This window comes from Limulus polyphemus, unplaced genomic scaffold (assembly GCF_000517525.1).
Source record: "Limulus polyphemus unplaced genomic scaffold, Limulus_polyphemus-2.1.2 Scaffold5099, whole genome shotgun sequence".
Lineage (NCBI taxonomy): Eukaryota > Metazoa > Arthropoda > Merostomata > Xiphosura > Limulidae > Limulus > Limulus polyphemus.
This window is the reverse complement of record NW_013670709.1, coordinates 22,987-43,337: the sequence shown is the minus strand read 5'-3', so window position 1 is coordinate 43,337 and position 20,351 is coordinate 22,987. Positions and strand designations below refer to the sequence as shown.

Below are 20,351 nucleotides of genomic sequence, written 5' to 3'. Positions count from 1 at the left end.
TGTCTACACTAGTGTGGCAGACGGTAGTGGAACTGTTTCTTTCGACATTAGTGTAACAGAAAGTCGTGAAACGATTTCGTGTCTACACTAGTGTGGCAGAATGTTGAGGAACTGTTTCTTTCTACACTAGTGTAGCAGAAGGTCGTGGAATTGTTTCTAGTCTACACTAGTGTGGCAGACGGTAGTGGTACTGTTTCTTTCGACATTAGTGTAACAGAAAGTCGTGAAACAATTTCGTGTCTACACTAGTGTGGCAGAAGGTTGTGGAACTGTTTCTTTCTACCCTAGTGTATCAGAAGGTCGTGGAACTGTTTCTTTCTACATTAGAGTGGCAGAAGGTCGTGGAACTGTTTCTTGTCTACACTAGTGTAGCAGAAGGTCGTGGAACTGTTTCTTTCTACACTAGTGTAGCAGAAGGTCGTGGAACTGTTTCTTGTCTACACTAGTGTAACAGAAAGTCGTGGAACAATTTCCCACGACTTTCTGTTACACTAATGTCGAAAGAAACAGTTCCACTACCGTCTGCCACACTAGTGTAGACTAGAAACAATTCCACGACCTTCTGCTACACTAGTGTAGACAAGAAACAGTTCCACGACTTTCTGTTACACTAGTGTAGACAAGAAACAGTTCTACGACCTTCTGCTACACTGGTGTAGACAATTTTTCTATTTTTTTCTTAACATAATAAACATTAAAAGTAGAATAAAATACATAAAGGTACCAACACCGAAAAGAAAGACATACTGTATTTAAGAATTCTATCAATATGAAATTAGGTGGGGGTCCAACCAACCCTCATGCCATCCTGTCACACGCTTATAAAGTTTAATCTGTAGCAAAGAAATGCTTAGATGCTCCCTCTCGCAGTAACAGGCTTGACAGTGATAAGCGGCTGCAGCAAAAAGACATGGATGGTCGAGAAGGAAAGGCAGTTAAAAATATTCTTGATATGCACCAGTGTTGCACTGGAGTTACTTCTGTGCAAGTAACATACTGTTCCGCAACTTTCTGTTTCACCTGTGCACACAAGATACTGTTCCGTAACTTTCTGCTACACCCGGTTTATAGTAGACAATAAAATTTTCCATGACCTTTTGCCAAACTAGTGTAGACTAGAAACAATTCCACGACCTTCTGCCACACTAGTATAGACAAGAAACAGTTCCACGACCTTCTGCTACACTAGTGTAGACAAGAAACAGTTTCACGACCTTCTGCTACACTAGTGTAGACAAGAAACAGTTCACAGTTTCCCATCCTTTGTTACAAACTAATTTTATTTCATACTTCCAATGGACGAGTACTCCACATAGTGTACAATAATTTATTTATCCATGTCCTTAATACTTCTGTTATTAAGTTAGTAAAAAGTAAATTTCATTGTTTTTTCATAATTATTATTAGCTGGTCAGACAAGTAGATGAAAATAACCATCGTCACCAGAAAGCCAATAGTGAGCTTCAAGGAGAAATAGAGAGCTGGCAGGAAACAAAAAGACAAGAGTTAAAACAGTTATTTGTTGGAATGGCCAATCGGCAGGTCCAGTATTATGAAAAGGTAGGAACATCATGAAAACTAGAAATACTGAATATGAAGAGTTTTGAAAAGCATTTTTATTTTGTATCATTATGAGAGTTTTTATTTTCTAATTTAACATTATATTCATGAAAGTTTATCAAATGTTTGAATATTAAATAGAGCCTAAAAATTTTTTACTTATTGTCTGTGTAATTCACTCTGGATATGTAGTACACGATTTTATGGATAAAAAAAAAATGGGGAAGTTATTCTTTTCTGAAAATTAAATATGCAAAAATTACAAGAAGAAGAACATCCCAGCTATAAATGTATCTGTTATCTGAAGGTATATCAAGAGTAGAGTTTATTCAAAATTTCATGTTCTACCTTTTAAAAGTTGCATTATGGGAAAGTAAGATACTCTTATCACATTGGTATTGATTTAGTTGAATATGAAATTGAAATAACATTGTTACATTATAAGATAAGTCTTGCGATAATTTAGGGAAAGGGCTGAGTTTAACAAGACACTAAATATGGAATGGGTTCAAACATTTTGCATTGAATTTGGGATCTGAAATGAAACTGATTTTTTTTTTTTTTTAGTAATTTAAGATATCTCAAAATAAACTTATCATTAAATGCAATGTAATTTACTCCTGACTTGTACATGTTTTGAACCTATGGATAAAGAAATTCAAAATTCTGATACGATGCCATACCTCTTTTCACATATTAGCTTTCCTAGATTTTGTGTTGCCCTCAAAATGCATAATGTCTTGCTCACCACCAGTCTTGAGACTCTCATCTAAACTCACGTGGTTTTGCTGCACTGTAGCATACAAATGAGCATGCGACAAATCCTCCTAGTGCAGCTCTTGCTGTGGATGCATTCAGTCAGAACTGGTCCAACCTTTTCTTTATGCCTACCCTCCTATTCGTCTTCTTCTCTAGGTGCTTTCTCTTATTCAGATCACTCTGTGTTGAGTCCCCCTGATTGCTTTGTATTGGCCAGCTCAGCAATGTTTTCCTCTGTTGAACCTTTTATAGTCCTCTCTTCATCTTCCTCTCTCACAATCCCTCCTCCTTCAATCACATTCCTCCCCATCGCTCACATCCAGTAGTATCTGCATTCTGTCTTCATGCAATGGGTTTATCTCGTCCCTTGTAAGATGCTCCAGACTCTTCACATGTAACCTTCCTTTCTCCTTCCATTTGTTCTTCATCTCTTTTTGTATATCAACATAAATGGTGCATTTTTGATAGTTGGTCTCTGCATCATGGCTTCTCCCCTTCCTGTCCTTCTGTTCCCCACCTTTCTGAGGTTTTCACTTGGTTGTTTGACCAAGGCTTATCATTTTCGACCACTGCTTGGCACTGTTGAATACTTTCTGATTTTCCTGTTCTGGTCGTGTATTCTCTTGCCTGTCCTTTTGCCTTCTTCATCATCCCTGTCCCTCCTGATTGTGACCTGAATGTTATTCTACCATGCCCTTACCCTACCTCTTTTTGTACCTTTAGTTTCTTGTTCATTGTACCATCTTTTGCTTAAGACCCATTTCTTTACTCCTTTTTGCTTGCAACCATTGATGGTCAGACGTATATGCTATAGATGCTTCGCAGATTCTTTTCCATCATTCATATATTCTCCTTTATCCAGACCTTGCCTTTCTCCCCAAAATATCTGCAGTGTGGGAAGGAGAAAGTACATTCACCCCCTATCTCCCTTCTGTCCCATGCAGGAAGTTCCTCATCTCTTTATCTCTCGGAGCTCCTCTTCTGCTCCTCTTCTGGGGGGGGGGGGGCTTATCCATGACTTTATTGTGGGATTCTAGTTAATATGTGAGAAGATAGGTAAGGTATCATATTGTTAAAGTTAACTTTTTCTAACACTGAAAATGTATTTCCAATAGATACCTCTTTTTACACTACCTCCCCTCTTCAAGTGCATTCTTTCTTGGCTAATCTCAAAGTGATTATTGAATAATTAGTATGGAGGGTGTGTCACACTCCCATTTTTGGCGCATGCTCAATTGCATACTACAGCATACCAATACCATGTTTAGGTGGGAGACTCAAGGCTAGTGGCAAGCAAAAAATTGTGAATATAGAGGGCAGCACAAAAACAAAGAATGCTAACATGTGAGTTAATCATTCAAGAGAACTATTATTCTACTAAAAGGTAACAGCTTTTCTCAGTGGTGTATTTATCAGATATGATTTTTTTTGCCACTTACCTGTAAAGAAAAGATTTGAGGACCAAAGTAAGAATACTAAACATTGTAAATTGATATAGTATTTAGTAATACAAATATTTGTACTTAATTTGGCAGTACTTGTAAGTTGTATAGTAACCTACCTCATGATTTATTTATTGAACTTTTTTCCTTATTCTAGTGCTTGGGTGCCTGGGAAGCTACTATTCCAAGCATTAAGAATATAACTACATCTCACGGTTCTGGTGATGAAAGTCCAGAAAACCCTCTGTAACAAGCAGAGTGCATACTGCTAACAAAAAATCTCCAATTAAAATAGAATCATTAACATTACAGGTTTTATTTTGTCCAAAGAAAAAGTTGCATATATATCCTAAAGCAGGAACCTTTTTTCAGTACCTGATGAATACATTGCATAAGGGTGTATGATAGTGAAATATGTAATGAAAATGTTTAAAATGAATAAAATAGTTACATATCTTATCAGTTTTTATTAGGCTATTTATAACAAGACAACATTTTTGTTTAAAACATTTACTATTTTATTTCTGTTAATGGGTGGCTAGATACATGTAATATTATTATTTTATTTCTCAGTTAACTTTTCTTAGCTGTGCTTAATTTACCAATAAAAAAAAATGTACTTGATAAAATTTTCATTATGTTTTGTTGGGTATATTTTTGTGGGTAGTTGGACCAATTTTCAGCTAGAGTGATTAACTAAAATACATTCCAAGAGACAACCAAGTCATCAGAAAGTGTAAATTCTAATAGTACTTTTTGTTTTTAATTTTGAAAAATATTATAGATTAAAATTAGATCTATGTCACCAGAAATTTAAAAACGATTACACATGTATTTTAGTGATGTCTCCCCTCCTCCATCCTATATTGTTAAATCAGGATTTTTATATTTTCCACTAACCAAACATTTTGAACTTTAAATGTTGGACTAGAATACTCTCTTATTTTCATTGTAAGCAATGTTCTAATATTTCTAATTTATCTGATCTGAAACACAAATATCTTAGTTTCATAACTTTAAGCTTTTTATGTTACAAATATTCAAACATTTGCACCATATAATTGAAAAATAATCATTGGAAATTACTCTTAAATGAACAGACACCAGATTTGTAGCAATTCATAATGAGTTTTCACTGTCAACTTTCTTTTAGTATAGTTTCATTTATACTATTAACCTTGAAAAACTGTTGATGAAAATTCACTGCTGCTTGTATTTTGTAATTTTTAGACACTTTTTTTGAAAAATATATACCTTAACTTAATAATTATGAATAGCTAAAAGTTTAAATTCACCATAAATATCTGGACAAATTGTATAAACTTTTGTTTTACTGTGGAAATATTTCGAAAACATTTATTCTAACAAACTTTGAAGTTAGAAGAATATGTTAAGATCGGCTAGTATCAAATTTCACATTACAAAAGATGCAAAGTACTTTTACTTGTATATTATTATGTACTGATTGGGTAAATAAAAAAAAACCTGGATGTTAGTACTGTTACTTATGTGTTTTAATGGAATAAAGTGATAAAAAAATCATAAATAATAAAAGTTTAAAATTCTTAGTGGCCTAATGGAATGATATAAGGTAATATTAGTAAATAACAAATATGACCACTTTAGTAGTTTTACAGGAAATAAGGTACATAATGAAAATATAATGTAAGTGTAAACAGCATAATACTCCTACTTACTGGTCTAATTAAATTATACAAAGTAATTAAATGAGTATGCATGATTCAATTTTCTTCAATAGTGGCCTACTGGTAGTTAGTCAAATGAAGAAAGTAGCCTTGACTGAGAATAGTGACACATGATGTTGGTCAGATGAAATATATATCATAATTGTAAAATAGTATAATACAGAATTAACTATTGATACTTGGTACTTTAAAAAAAAAATGAAGAAAATTACCATGGTTATGAACAGGTTGACATGTTACATCATAATTTAAGATGAACAAAATAAATTATGAATATGAACAGTTTTGCATACAATATCATAATGTAATATTAGTAAGATAATAAATATAATTTCTTTTTTTGCACAGTATTTAAAAAATTATTACAAATTAAATTTTAACGCTAAAGCTGTGCATATTTTTTGCCGAGAAAATTAAGATAGTTAAAAGACTTTCAAAGTGACATTGTGATTTTTTTATATTTACTCAATATTTTATGTTAAGAACCTCCAGAACTATTTTTTATTTTATGGCAGGGTGTACAGACTTTTAATAGCAACTTTATCATAAATTGAATACGAGAGCTGGTTAATACTCTTGTATTGTAGCCTAGAGCAAGAAAATATATGTTAGGACTAAGAGCACTTAAATAGTCTTCAAAACATATAATCAAACTAAGCCCTTGCATTGTAGCATAATGATTCTTGATATAATGAAAATTATAAATCATGAATGTGTTCACAATACTTAAGAAATGTGTAGAATCAAAACAATAGTTAAAACATGGAGACCTCTAACTTAACACCTTCCCAAGAAAGAGTAAAGGCCTAAATGATACTTATTAATACATCGTTAACTAAGAATTTATAATTTTATTACTTCATATTTGTGGTTGACCTGACACCAGTATAAAATGTTTCTGTTAATGTAATGAAGTTATGTACATAATTGATAAAACAGCTACGTAAAGTTGTTTTTCATAACAGTGCTTTCAAGATTCCATAGAAAATAATTTAAGTGCTTGCTTTATGGTTAGCATCTAGTCTTAGTGTTTTTCATACAACTATACAGGATAATCACGACTTTTTTTTTTTTTTTTTATGAATCTGTGGTTTCAGTGGAGTTTATTAATGCTAAGTAAAATATACTGTATCTTTAGTCATACATTATGATACAAATAACTGACAATTTTTTTACATAACTGGTTAAAACTCTGAAATCTAAGATTTTAATTAAATAAAATGTAAATAACATTTAACTTGCCAATAATAATTAAGGCTAAGTAATTCTAAACAGTTAAACTTGGGATTTTTAATTGTATAGTGTTGCATTTCAATTGTGCAAATGGAACAAAGAAAGATAATTATTCAATAAACTCAAAGTTATTGCAAAGGGAAAAGGTCAACTTTGAAATATGCTTTAATTGAATGAAATAGTTCAGAAGTTTAACTATACTCGTACAGATATCAAAAGCTTCATAACAATAATTCATTTAACTGAAAAAAAATCACATGATCAGTTTTGGACCAGATACAATTTTGTGGCTACATTATTTATAGTCCACTGACTTTTGCTTCCAAGAAAGCGTAACTTCTTTTTTCTGCACATTATTTAAGTAATAATTACAAATTCAATAATGTTGTGTACACTGCCCACAAGCTTAATTCTGTAAAGTTCCAGTATGTTTAACTAGATTTAGAAAGCTGTACTAGTTAGTGTAAATTGAGTATTTCCTGTAGGTTGATATATTCTCAAGTAAATAATTATATTCAACTGTCAGTGAAAGGCTTAATTCCATATGAAAACTGTGGTTTGTATTGTTCAATTGGCAGGATGATTTTGTTTGTATTATGAGGTTAAATTTAAAACTTTAAACCAGGTAACATGACTTTAAATTGTGTGAAGCCTTTGCATACAAATTCGGTTATTGGTACGTTGTAACTTTTTCTTTCTTTCTTTTTTTTTGAAGTACTGTTTTGTAAATGTTGTGTGCATTTGGAGTTACTGCAAATTTCAGTGCTTACATGTATTTCTTTTAGTTATTTCTAATAAAAAGAAGTACTCAACTATCACAAATTTTGAAATATTTATAACCAACAACAAACATAAAGTACCTCCAGAGATTCACAATATGTTTTAGACCCAAGTTCATAAGACATACCTTAATTTTCTTCCCTTCTCACAGCAGAAATACTGAACCAAGTTTGCATGAAACTTAGTAAAAAACTTGATAGTGTCTAATTTTGGCTTTAAAATTTATGATTTTATTGTAAAATTTTTAAAATGCTGAGGGGCTTAGTTTTTTAGAATTTAAAATACTTTTTATTGTTGATAGGAATTTCCATATACACATGCACACAGTTTTAACTTCATTGATATTCATTAACATATTTATTTTATTTTACCAATTTTAGCAGTCAACACTTCAGGATACAAATTTTAAAAGTTGCGAGAACTGAACGATTTATTAATAACCAATGACCTTTCACAGCGGTAGAAGGTCAGCTAGCTAACAATATACTTAGTAGATATCAATTTGTTTATTAAATATAGCTTCTTTTCAATAAGTTCTTTTATGTATGTTGTTTGAATACAACAAACTTAACAATAAAATTCAATAAATTAGGATTTGAGTCATTAGAACATTATGTTGCCTACTGTACTCTCTGTTCCTAACTAGGCATACCTGGCATCTTGTCATAGAAGAAAATTTGCATAGCTTTCAATCAAATATAATTTAGCATAAAAACATTTTCAGAAATGAATAGAATGTCTACACAAAGTATAAAAAACTTCTTTGTGGAAACTGCAGCTAATCACTTTCCCATAAACCATAAATTATTTCTTAAATCACTATTTTTTATTTTACATTGCAAAGCACAGATTCATTAGTTTTTGGGTTTTTTTTTCCAGATCACATGCTGTGTTGTCATAAAAGGGTGTGAGCATTAGAAAGTCTAATAAAATCAGAGATATGGAAGAAAAGTCATGCTAGAAGCAAAACTTTGAAAATTATATTCTCAATGAATGATAGTTACTTAGTAAATATACACCTATGTTTTGGGATAGGCTAGAAAATTCTAAAATAAATTGATGAAGTGCAATGTTTAGAAGCAAGAGTATTTGGAGCTGTGCAGAAATGGAAATTTGCAAGTTACCCTATGTAAATGTTACAAGATGAGAAAGTATTAGTTTAAACTAATTCTAAACACAAAATTATTATTTTTACTTAAATTTTGAAACTTGACATTGAAGTATGCATTCAACACCCGAGAGGTGCTCATCAATTTGGATAGGGTTAAAACACTTCAGAAGATTTAGTAAGAAAATTTGTTTAATATAAAACAAGTTCATTTTAGTAGGAAAATAATTCAAATTAGCCTAACTATGTCCATAGTAACAAAACTCTGCATGTGAAATGTCTGGAGTCAGATAACAAACCTTCCTAATTTATGAACAGTTTACAGATACTTTTATTACATCTAAAGTAACACTCAGATTTGTATGTGTGTTACAATACAACGTAATGAACTTCTGCTACAGTACATGATACTAACTTTTATAAACTTATAGTTACTAATTATTGTAGCATATAATTATCCATACAAACTATACTAAAACAACTAAGCTTTTAAATATCTCTGAAGACTTTTCTAGCTTTGAAACCACGGTCAGCATAATCTGCTGGTTCTGTTCTTGTTCGTGCTTGAGGATATTCAGAGTCTCCCTGAAATTTGTCAACATAAATATGGATGATTAAATAAAAGCACTTGCAAAACATAAATAACCTGCATTTTATCCCTATAATTACAATGCACTTTTTAAATTTAATTAAACCACGTTAGGATTAATGTATTTTAATGAAATTATTATTATCAAGTGCATTATAATTCAAAGTTTTATATTATCCAAGTTTTAATGCCCTTATTTCAAAAGAAACCTTAAAAAAAACTTAAACTTCCTACATGACTGGTGTTATCTGATTCAAAATAGCAACTGGATAAGTTGAGATTTTTCATAGCTTGTGGGTCATGTGACAACAAAACTATGTATGTCTAGAAAATAACTATATTTACTTGCCGTATTGACAATTAAGTTTCAAAGTTCTTTGGCTGAATCCAGTAGAAAAAAGTAATAAATTCTGCCAACCCTTGATGGGTGCCATTCTCACCTTCTGTAAATAGCCTTGAGATTTACTAGCCACATGTACTTACTTGACATACATGTTTATTATGATTAGAAAGAGCTCATTTTACACTATTATCTAACAGTGGTTATTTTGAAATGAAATTGGTGTGCAGTTGTCATCATCAGGTAGATGTAACTGCCACTAGTATTGTTGGCTACTTTATCCATAATAGCACTTACAATGGTTTCATACCTTAATATCTTATAGTTATTAGGTCGTCAAGAAATTAATGTCACGTTTTGGAATACTTTCATTAAACAACCCCCAAAAAACGTACATCATGTATAACAGTTAAATTAACCACCTAAACATCACGTTAGCGTAGCCTGTATATAATGTGGAAAGTTTAGTATACTCTAAACCCTTATAGTGATGGGACATGACGAGACACACATTTGGCATGTAATGCTGTATGAATACGGGAAAGGAAACAATGTCGCTGTAGCCACAAAGACTATCAAAGAAGTTTATGGAAATGTTTTGAAAGTTCGTGTCAACAATGGTTCAGCAAATTTTGTTCAGGTAACTTAAGCCTTAAAAACTGTAATGGCAGGGGCCAACATGTTGGAATTGATATTGATGCTTGTTAAGTCTAACCCAAGGCAACACACTTGTGAAATGGCCCTGAAATTGCAAGTCTCTCATGAAGCAATACGTAAACATCTAAGGAATATGGGAAACTCCATAAAGAATGTGTTTGGGTGCCTCACGAACTCTCCGATGATCATTGTTTCCAATATGAACTTTGCTTCATCTCTTCTGGTGCATAATTTTTGTTGCTAGGAGTTTCCACAATCATGGTTTATTAATATTCATGAACAAACTCAGACCAGAAAGAAAAGTCCAGATAATCAAGGTTTGACTGTATTGTGGGAGTCATAAGATCTGAGCAAAAATAGAGACAATGTACCATATGACACACAAAAAGTGATATTTAGCTATTGTTTTTTAATACCTTTGAATTTAGAAATTAAATAATGTTTACTAAAATTTGAATTATAAATTACAGTTTGATTCCAAATTTATTGATATACATTCATAGAATAGTGGTTTAATAAAATTTTGAATGTAAGTCTAAAAAACATGATGAGTGCACACTGACCCCTACCCATATGGAAAGGGTTAACAAGGAAGAAAATTTTGGAAGAGTTGTGAGGAGGATCAAAAAAAGATTAAGGGACTGACTGAACTGATTTACTTGGAAAGTCAACATTAGTACTTACATTTCAGGAGCAACTCAAAACAACATTCTAAATACAGGTTTTGGAAATTTTCAAATTTCAGCCCCAATGTTAAGCCATGAAAATTTTAGTACTGATTACCCATATGACAAGACATAAATGACTGCTCAAACTGGGTTTAATAGACGCATAAAAACAGCTAGTATCTGCATTTCTTTTCAATCCAGAAAGTAATAATTAAAATTTTAAGATATCAATGTATTATCCATTTTCACTATATTCTTTAAATATTTTAAAATATGGGCTGTCTTTATATAATTTTTTATGAGCTAACTACATAAATACATAAACTAATTACAACATGCCTGCAAATTTAAACTTCATAAAAGTTGTTTTGGTTTTAATAATGGATTTTCCATAATTCAACTGCATAGATTTTGAATACAACATTCATTTTTTTTCTATGACGTAAGGATTTTTTACAAATTGGGAAGAAGAAAAAACAATTATTATTATTATTATTTAGTTTACGACAATGAACATTTATTATTATTATTATGTTTGTTAATAAAAATACAAACAAACTTAAGAAAATGGAAGAACACTGATGTCAAACAAATATGCATCCTCATTAATCCTGATTTTTTGTGTGAAATCTATGTCTTTTAGTCTCAAAACTATGTGTTGTGGTCTTTCTTTTATGTACGTGATGGAGAAAAATGGATATCACTTTCGGATTCAGCATACAGGAATTACTGTAAAACATGTAAAAATTTCAAGACAATAAAACCATCGAAGGCCTGTATTACTTTTTAAATATGAATAAATTAATATTTAATAAACTTACAGGGACAACAGCTCTGCGTGTGGAATAGTAATACACACTTCCATGCTTTGTCCAATCCTTTAAAAAGAGAACATGTATTAACACAGTGAGAATTCTATTCAGTATTGCATTACATGAAAATACCTAACAAACACTTTCACAAATAACTATTACATACATACAAGTCATATTTATGTTTAAAGTACATTAAAATATAAAGAAACACTACTGTACAAGAATATTATCACTTAATCAGTAAATGTAGATTCTATATCAAACCCTATCAAATCTCACTTTAAAATCCAATATTTTCACTTGACCAGTAAATGGCAATTCTATCTTGAATTCCTCACTAGTTATACAGATAGATGATACATCATATTAAAATGATTTTGAATATGCAAATCAGCAAGTCACATGACAACCACAAATTATATAAAATTGTAGTAGAATGGAATGTATCAGAACTACTTTTTGACATTGTTTGCAGTTTCATAAACAGAGTGATACCACTGAAAATTGCTGATTTTTGAGATGGGTACGTAACAGCCTATTTTTACACAAAATATTCATAAACTCAGATCATAATGCAAGGGTCAAAATTTACACTTCCCAGTTTCCTGAGGAAATTAAGTTTCATTAGGGGAAAATTAGCAGAAAGACTTGATATTCTGTATGGGAAATCACCAAGCTATTGCTCATTTCCCATAAATTTGTGGGAAATCAAACCAAAATGTCAATATTCCTCACCTATACAGAGATTATCCAAACCATAACAACCTTGTTTTTCTATTCTCTTACATGTTCTTTAATTATCAGAGTTGCAATTTAAAATGTGTGGTAATCACTGGATTATTTTTTAAGTTTTCATTTCAAGGCAAATATAAATAAATAATTTTATCATTTTACCAGATTTATATAATACTATTGGGTCAAAATTGAGGAAAATCTATTTAGTTCAAGGGAATTAAATTTTCTTAGTTGATTTTCCACAATCATATTTTTCGAGGGGAAAACATTAAAATGTGAGGGAAAGTAAACAAAAAAATTACTTTCCCATGAGAGAAATTAACTTTTTTTGGAACATTTCTCCCACCATATGGCATCACCAACATAAAAAAAACAAGAGATCTGCAACAAATCATACCCCAGTCATGATAAGAAAAGTGTGGTATCTTGTAATAGGTGAAAATCCACAAGCACAAAGGCCAGTAGCAAAAGCCACACACATAATCCAGGCAATAGTATGCAAAATAATCAAGATGGATCTGTCTGGAAAAGTAACACAAATCCCATTCAAATAAACTGCTTACATGACATATCTATTCAACTTTGCATACTTCATGTAGCTGGAGAATAAAATAGGTATCCATGTGCTATTCCATATGAAGACATACCAGTCAAGAGCAGCACCAATGGATTTCTCTGTAACCAACCTACTGAAGCAGGTGCAGGGAAACATTCATCTTTGTATACCATACAGAGTATGAAAAGCAAGCAGGTAGGAGTGATGCGTTTCAGACACAACAAACTTAACAAGAAGCCCTCTGCAATGAAAACAATGCTGCAAGGCTGAGGTAGAGTATGACCCAACATAGCAACATGGGCTATAAAACGTTTTAATATAACTTAATCAACCTCTGCATTACTAAGTTTTTGTTTTACCACACATGATCTCTTCAGAATGGGATTACTAATTAAACCACTTGTACTTTGTCTACTTCCAGTATTAAACAGTTTTTAAGCATTCTGTATCAGTATATAACTTACCATACATTTCTTTGTCAATTTTGGTACCACTAGGAGGACATTCTGAGCTTTCGATTGGTTATTCATGTCATATATAGAAGTAAGCATATATTATGGAGTGTTTCCAAAAATGTAAAGAGGTGGGTGGGGCACCAATGTCTTTTATTTATTATGTGAGCAACATCTTAGCAAATAGAAAAGATAAGATGTTCTTATTTTATATTCTAGCTTGTCAATATCGGTAATTTGAGTGTCTAATTTGTACAAAACTATAGACTTAGTATTTTGACATCACAAACATTTAATTTGAACCAGTGCTGCGTTCAACATACCACATGACACACAAAAATCGATTTTTATCTGTGTTTTTTAATATTTACTTTTAAATTAAGAAATTTAATAACGTATAGTACTAAAATTTGAATTATAATCTACAGTTTGATAACAAAGTTGTTGACATAACTTCATGAAATAGTAGTTCAATAAAATTTTGAATGCGAGTCAACAAACGAGATGACATGGCCTTTCACCTGTGACCCGTCTCGAAAGGGTTAAAGAAACATTTGTTGTACATAAGCACATGCTTACATTTGAATTGTACTTCAGGTAGTAGTACCCAGCATAAATAGTGGTGAGAGCCATCAAGGATTTTGGAAGCCAGAAACGTATAAACCATGCTTTTGAAGGTCCCTAAAAAATAATAACGTTAGAAATACTGAATAATAGGTTATCAGAATTCACATAAAAATTGTTATATCTAAGAATGAGCTCTGAAGCAAGAGAACTTGCATTAATTTTTTTTTTTTTTACAGAGAAACAATAATTACATGAAGATTAAATGTACAATTACATTATTCAAACTTTTATTGCAAATTAATAGTTTATAATTATTTATTACAACAACTTAAAGAAAGCTCACACTTGCCAAAAGTTAAATATTTTATATTTAATAACATACGATAATCACAATCAACAGCATATGAATGTATTTTACTTGTTTACATACAAGATCAATTGATATGAAAAAAATATTGGTTACATTTTGACAATTACTATTATCAAATCTCTAGCTCATTTTTTAAATTTGACTTACATTTTACACAATTTATTCATATATGAGAAAAAAACAACTTCAACTTAAAAAACTTAAAATGTTGCAAATAGATCATTATGTAAATTAAATGTATATAATAATAATGCTGGAACTTAACAGTTATATTTCATAAGCCAAATCACAGTAAAAACTATCTGGTACTTAAATAAATGTGTAACCTTTACTTAGTACGCATCACACTTCTGTATTAAACTGTTGCACTATACATTTATACAAATGTCTATCACTGATTGTGGTACTGCATGTATGATCACTGTGAAGCATGATGATCAATATATATATGGCTACCAGGGATAGAAATAATGAAATAAAATTATATTCACTCAAGGGAAAGCATCAGGAAGATTACATTCTTTCGTGTAAATTTGCATTTCCTCATGAATTGTTTTTTTATCTAATCCATGCAATACGTTCACTTTCATTGGTCATAACTAAAGAAATAAGGATAGACCATGTATTCAACTATAATATTCCTCAAGCAAAGTTAAATTCTTCTGGAATGCAGAAATGTAATATTTCAACCCCTGGCTACTACATTTATACCATGTAGCTATATGGGAAGTCTGTGAAAACTGGTTTGGAAGGACTACTGAACTATACTACAATGATGCATGGACTGGATTTTGTAACTGCATGAGTTTTATACATGCATGCACATGCAAAGTATGTTGGCTAGTAGTTACACAGTTTTTTCTAAGTTGTAAAGCTGTATATATATATATAGCATGTATATTTATATATATATAGATAGATAGATAGCATGTATATTGAAATAAGCATTCGTAATATTTCTTATAGTTGTTATATTTCCCTCTTCCTCCTCTCTGCTGGCAATAGTAAGGCTGGTCACATTTTTGCTGCAGCTGGCCAGATTTCCCATTAGAGTGACATTTTTCACACTCTACAATGTCGAAAATGTGATAATTAACAATTTACAAATTAATTATATTAACATACCTTTTTCCTCCTCTATTATTGATGGACACTTCTACAGACCTCCTAGCACTGTGACGACCCTAAACTCTGGTGAGCCATCACTGCTGCATACTCTATCTCAAACTATATATTTTCTAAATAAAATATACGGCTAAAATATTTCTGCTTCACTTTTGGCTAGAATTACCATTTCCTGCTTGCATGATTCTTGCTACTCCTTATAGTCAGTTTTAATGATAGCTACTGTATGTGCAGTATCTATAAAATTTGCAATCATGCAGAGTTGGCTTAATTCAAAAATTATCAGCCATCCCGTGATTCCGGTGCTATCTTTTAAACTATAGCTTAAAGCTTTCTGTTGTTGGAGATGGCCTAGACATTTGTATTATGTTTTTGTAACATAGTCAAAATTGATCACGCAGAGGTAAAAAAACTGTGATCCTGACAGCAGCATCTTGTCCGAAAAGATAGGAACCCTATACATAAACAAATGATACACAACATCAATACAGTTGCAACAATAAGTTAATAATCGCTGTGGTGCATGTCATGCCTGCCATATAAACATCAACAACCTGCACACAGCTATATGTAATAGATTACGAGTCTCCAAATAAACCACAGACTACATTAAAACAATTGGGTATCAACAGTTATAAAGCCACTGTTATTTGCTAGGTAGTCAAATAAACTTAAAAACCATCCTATACAATGCACAATGATGCATCTAGTAATACTGCCAAGGTTTTATTACAATACTCACACGTATTTTTGCTGTAAGCTGGTGGAACAATATTAAATAATAATAAAAGAAGAACAAATGGGTGAGACCTATCATGAACCACTGTAGTGGTTCATGATATATATATATATATATATATATATTAGTTTAATAAGCAAGAGCTTATGAAGACTTTCCGATAGGAATACAGGAGTCAACTTTTGATATCCTATGGAGAATTACTGAACCTTCAATGCACAAAATGCAGCACTAAATATTCAACCTGGAAAACATACTACTTGATATAATTTATAAAAGTATATGTAAACATATACATATAATACCAAATAGTTAGTTCAGCTTAACCTAAGAATTTCTGCTATTTTAACTGAATGTAAAAACTGAAAACACCATTTGATCTGACAGACCATCAAGTCTGATAAAACAGTGATTAAAAGGTTTATTAATTTAAGAATTTTTGCTAACAAAAAGGTGCAAGTTTATATACATATTTGAAACAAAACTACACAAAAGACTATCTGCATATATCCATCCTTATTTTAGAACTAATAAATCAAGAGAGAAGGCAGCTAGACAAGAGTACCCACTACTAACTCTTGTCTGACATAATAGTGGGATTTGACTCCCACTCTTATAGCTCACTTACAGCCCTAAATTGCTGTTTAAGTTTATATAGAAACAAACAATGAACACTCGGGTTCACAGTCCAAGCATGCTAACCACTAGGGCATACCATTCTGTGTGGAAAATGTAGAGAGAGAAAAACTTTTGAATACAATTCCTTCTATCAGTTACTCACTGCTGAAATACATTACCTGCTAAGCTTGAAAAACAAATAAATTACTTGATATTTGAATTATGTTTCATTTTATATATATTTTCTTGAAATATTTTTTTAAACAATTATTCTGTACGATATATATGACCTACGAAGTTTCAATGCTGAGAAGTGTATATTTATGTAATTGGTGGTATGATAATTTGGCAAATACTTGTTTCTTGTATAATGGGAGCATTAGTGTCATGGAAAATGAGAATTATTTAGAAGTAACTGTTTGTTAAATTTTAAAATCTTCAGCCAAGTATCTAGAAAGTGAAAAAATAAAATTCTTTGTCCTATTTAAAGGAATTTAATTTTTAAAGCAAGAAAGCTTGTGCACTGATCCAGGATCTGGCTGATATTGTTCCTTTACTACAAGAAGAAAGTCAACATATCAGAATGAGTGCAGAGGTTAGCTAATGAAATTATACTTGGTTCAAGTCAGAATTAAGCTACAAAAAGAAAACAACTTAGTTCTGAACTTGTTTTCTATAAAGTGCAGTGAAAAAATTTAATAGTCTTTATAGGGTCAATATGTTTGTTTGGCAGAATGAAAAGATTCAGATATTTGTATAAACCAAAATTTTATGTGTAACAAGTTTAAATTTAGAAAGTCTAGATGCAAACTTGTTATTTGATAGTATAATTCTCTTTCAGTACTAAACTTCAATTAATTTCTTTGTTTCAAAATTTGTTGGACAGATTTATATATGTAGAAAGCTATATTTAACTTGAATTTTTTCTGGATATTTCCTGTAAGGTGATCTTGAAATTTCATCCATACCCTTTAGTTTAAAAAATTACCCCATAAATGGGTTTATAAAATGATCCTTCATACTGAACAGAAAATATATTATTTTGAATTTTTTCAGGTTCACATGAATATTGTTATGACAGCGGAAGTCACGCGATGCTGGTAACACGTGATGATTTTCTAGAAGGATCGGGGAACATCACGATTAATTCAGTATTTGCTAGATGCCCTCTATTCCTGTATATAAGCGCGCCAGATAATGGGAGATAATTAATCGGAATTGGAATCACAGATAGAGAGATTGAAGATATAGACACAGATAGTTGAGTCAAGTGGGAGGTAGGCGCTGTAAGTAAAGCGTCGTGAATCATTGTGAATTATAGCGCGTGTTTAAGTTAAAGTGACTGTGGAAATTAAGTGTATTACAAAGTTTGTAACAAGAAAGAATAAACTAGTTTTATTTAAGAAAGGACTTGTATCGCTGAAGTTTCTCAGAAAGAATTTCTACGGAAAATTAACAAACAAACAGAGACGTAACAATATTTTTTGTCTCTCTTCAGAACTTGAGATACTAGTATTTTTTTTTGTTGAACATTAAACACTATATTCATGCAATTATTAACAAATAGAATTTAATAAAACTCATATGTTCTCAATACTCATTGACTTAAACCTAAAATTTACATTTGGAAAAACTTATAAAATTACTGTGGATCAGAAAACCATCCAAAATATTTTGCACAATGCTACAACAGCTAAATTTTAGTAGCATACATCAATTTATTAAATGCAACTTAACACATCTAATTCAAAAGAAAACTTTTGGTACAAAATTATACACTTACTACATGCTCAAGTAACGAAATATCCTTTACATTGGATGATGTAAAAAATTCTAATTTAGATATTTCATATAATGATCTCACATTTACAACTTCCCCAACTAGACCTGGTGGTTACGGAGTTTGAATCACAATCTGAAAGTCGCAGGTTCAAATCCCCATCACACGAAACATGCTCGCCCTTTCAGCTGTGGAGGTGTTATAATGTGATGGTCAATCCCACTATTTTTGGGTAGAAGAGAAGCCCAAGAGTTAGTGGTGAGTGGTGTTGACTAGCTGCCTTCCCTCTAGTCTATAACTGCTAAATGAGGGATGGCTAGTACATATAGCCCTAGTATAGCTTTGTGCAAAATTCAAAACACACCAAAATACCTCCCAAAGTTCCTCTGTTTGATAAATTCCTATTTTAGCAAAAAGACTAAGAGTTTCTACCTTTAACTATTGGACATGCACTGGCTTCAGTATAAAACCCTTTGAAAATGGCCACTGCACAAAGTTAACTCCATGCAAGAAAACAGTGTGTGCCTTCTCTTAATGTTAGCAAAAAATGTGTACAGCTATATTTCTGAATATTATATTTATTCTACATTTGTAGTTTGTTTTATCCTTTCATATAATACTAAGAAATCGACTCAAATATACCGTTTCCTTGCAATATAACTATTATAAGTTTAATACTATATTTAAGCGTATTTAGAAATTTAATAAATATTAAAATATTCAAAATTATTATACTTTACATACATAATCCACAAAAATTGTAAAACTGAAACAGCATGCCACACAGCAATCAACGAATTTTTCAATGGTAAATTTTATAGAACTTCTTACTGTTAGATTAGTTTACGTGATGCACTACTCTTTCTTGGAACTTTGCCGTTGCGCAAAGTAGCTCTGACACACTACTGATACTGTAGACTGTGGTGTAGATAAATACTTGGTAAAGTGTTAATAAGACATGAAAAAACAATGACCTGATTTTTCAATCTAACTTCTACAACAGATGCTAAACAAAAAAAGGATTATTATTATTATTAATACAACTAATGCAAAGTGTCGTACGATTGCTGGTGCAAGAATCGACTCGAGGGCATTCCATGGCTTGGAATAAAACCGCCTTATAGGATTCCTCAGCTCTCTTTCCAACTCAGGAACACGTCGGGGTTCATTAGGCGAAAGTTCTTGATCTTTTAACCATTTCTTGCGCCATTCTCTATCTGCATCAGTATATTCACCTGACAACCGTTGTCTTTCATGGGAAAAACGACCTTCAATACTAACGGGTTTTACACCACCAGTATCAGTACTCGGACCTGTTGGTGCCATTTTGCGACAATAATTACTATTAAAGCGTCACCTATAAGAATATGTTTGTCTCAATCCCAGCTGGGATGTTTTTCAAGTTGAAATTTGAATAATATCTGAATAAATCAACCAGAATTTTTCTAAGCCTATTTTCAGTTTCTTAAAACGTTTTTTTTTGGGGATTTTTTCTACATGGTGTGCTATTTAAATATACCTTAAGTTTCTATCTTCTTATAGTATTAGATAATTATTTTCAGTTTTTTCTTTGTGCTCTGAATATATTTAGGTTTCACCAAGTGTTCGAAAAAAACATTAAATTGATTTTGTTTCAAGTTACATTTGTTTCCCTAATTTACCAGTAATAGACTAGAGGGAAGGCAGCTAGTCAACACTACATAGAATCAACTCTTGGCTACTCTTTTACGAAGGAATAGTGAGATTCACGGT

General features: G+C 31.5%; 2 protein-coding genes across 2 annotated transcripts in view; one reads left to right on the top strand and one right to left on the bottom strand.

Annotated features, from left to right (window-relative positions):
• The window catches only part of LOC106472124 (sorting nexin-7-like), a 34,007-nt gene extending 26,494 nt beyond the window's left edge, over nt 1-7,513 (top strand). The window contains 2 exon segments of the mRNA XM_013932751.2: nt 1,408-1,560; nt 3,919-7,513. Coding sequence (XP_013788205.2) covers nt 1,408-1,560; nt 3,919-4,011 — 246 coding nt within the window. The 3' untranslated portion in view covers nt 4,012-7,513.
• A 1,379-nt stretch (nt 7,514-8,892) lies between these two features.
• Nucleotides 8,893-19,952, bottom strand: LOC106472123. Its single transcript, XM_013932749.2, has 4 exons — nt 19,662-19,952; nt 13,980-14,081; nt 11,664-11,720; nt 8,893-9,173 (listed from the first exon to the last, which is right to left on the bottom strand). The coding sequence occupies exons 1-4, from the start codon at nt 19,923-19,925 to the stop codon at nt 9,078-9,080; spliced, it is 519 nt and encodes a 172-aa protein (XP_013788203.1). The 5' UTR covers nt 19,926-19,952; the 3' UTR covers nt 8,893-9,077.
• Nucleotides 19,953-20,351: the final 399 nt, after the last annotated feature.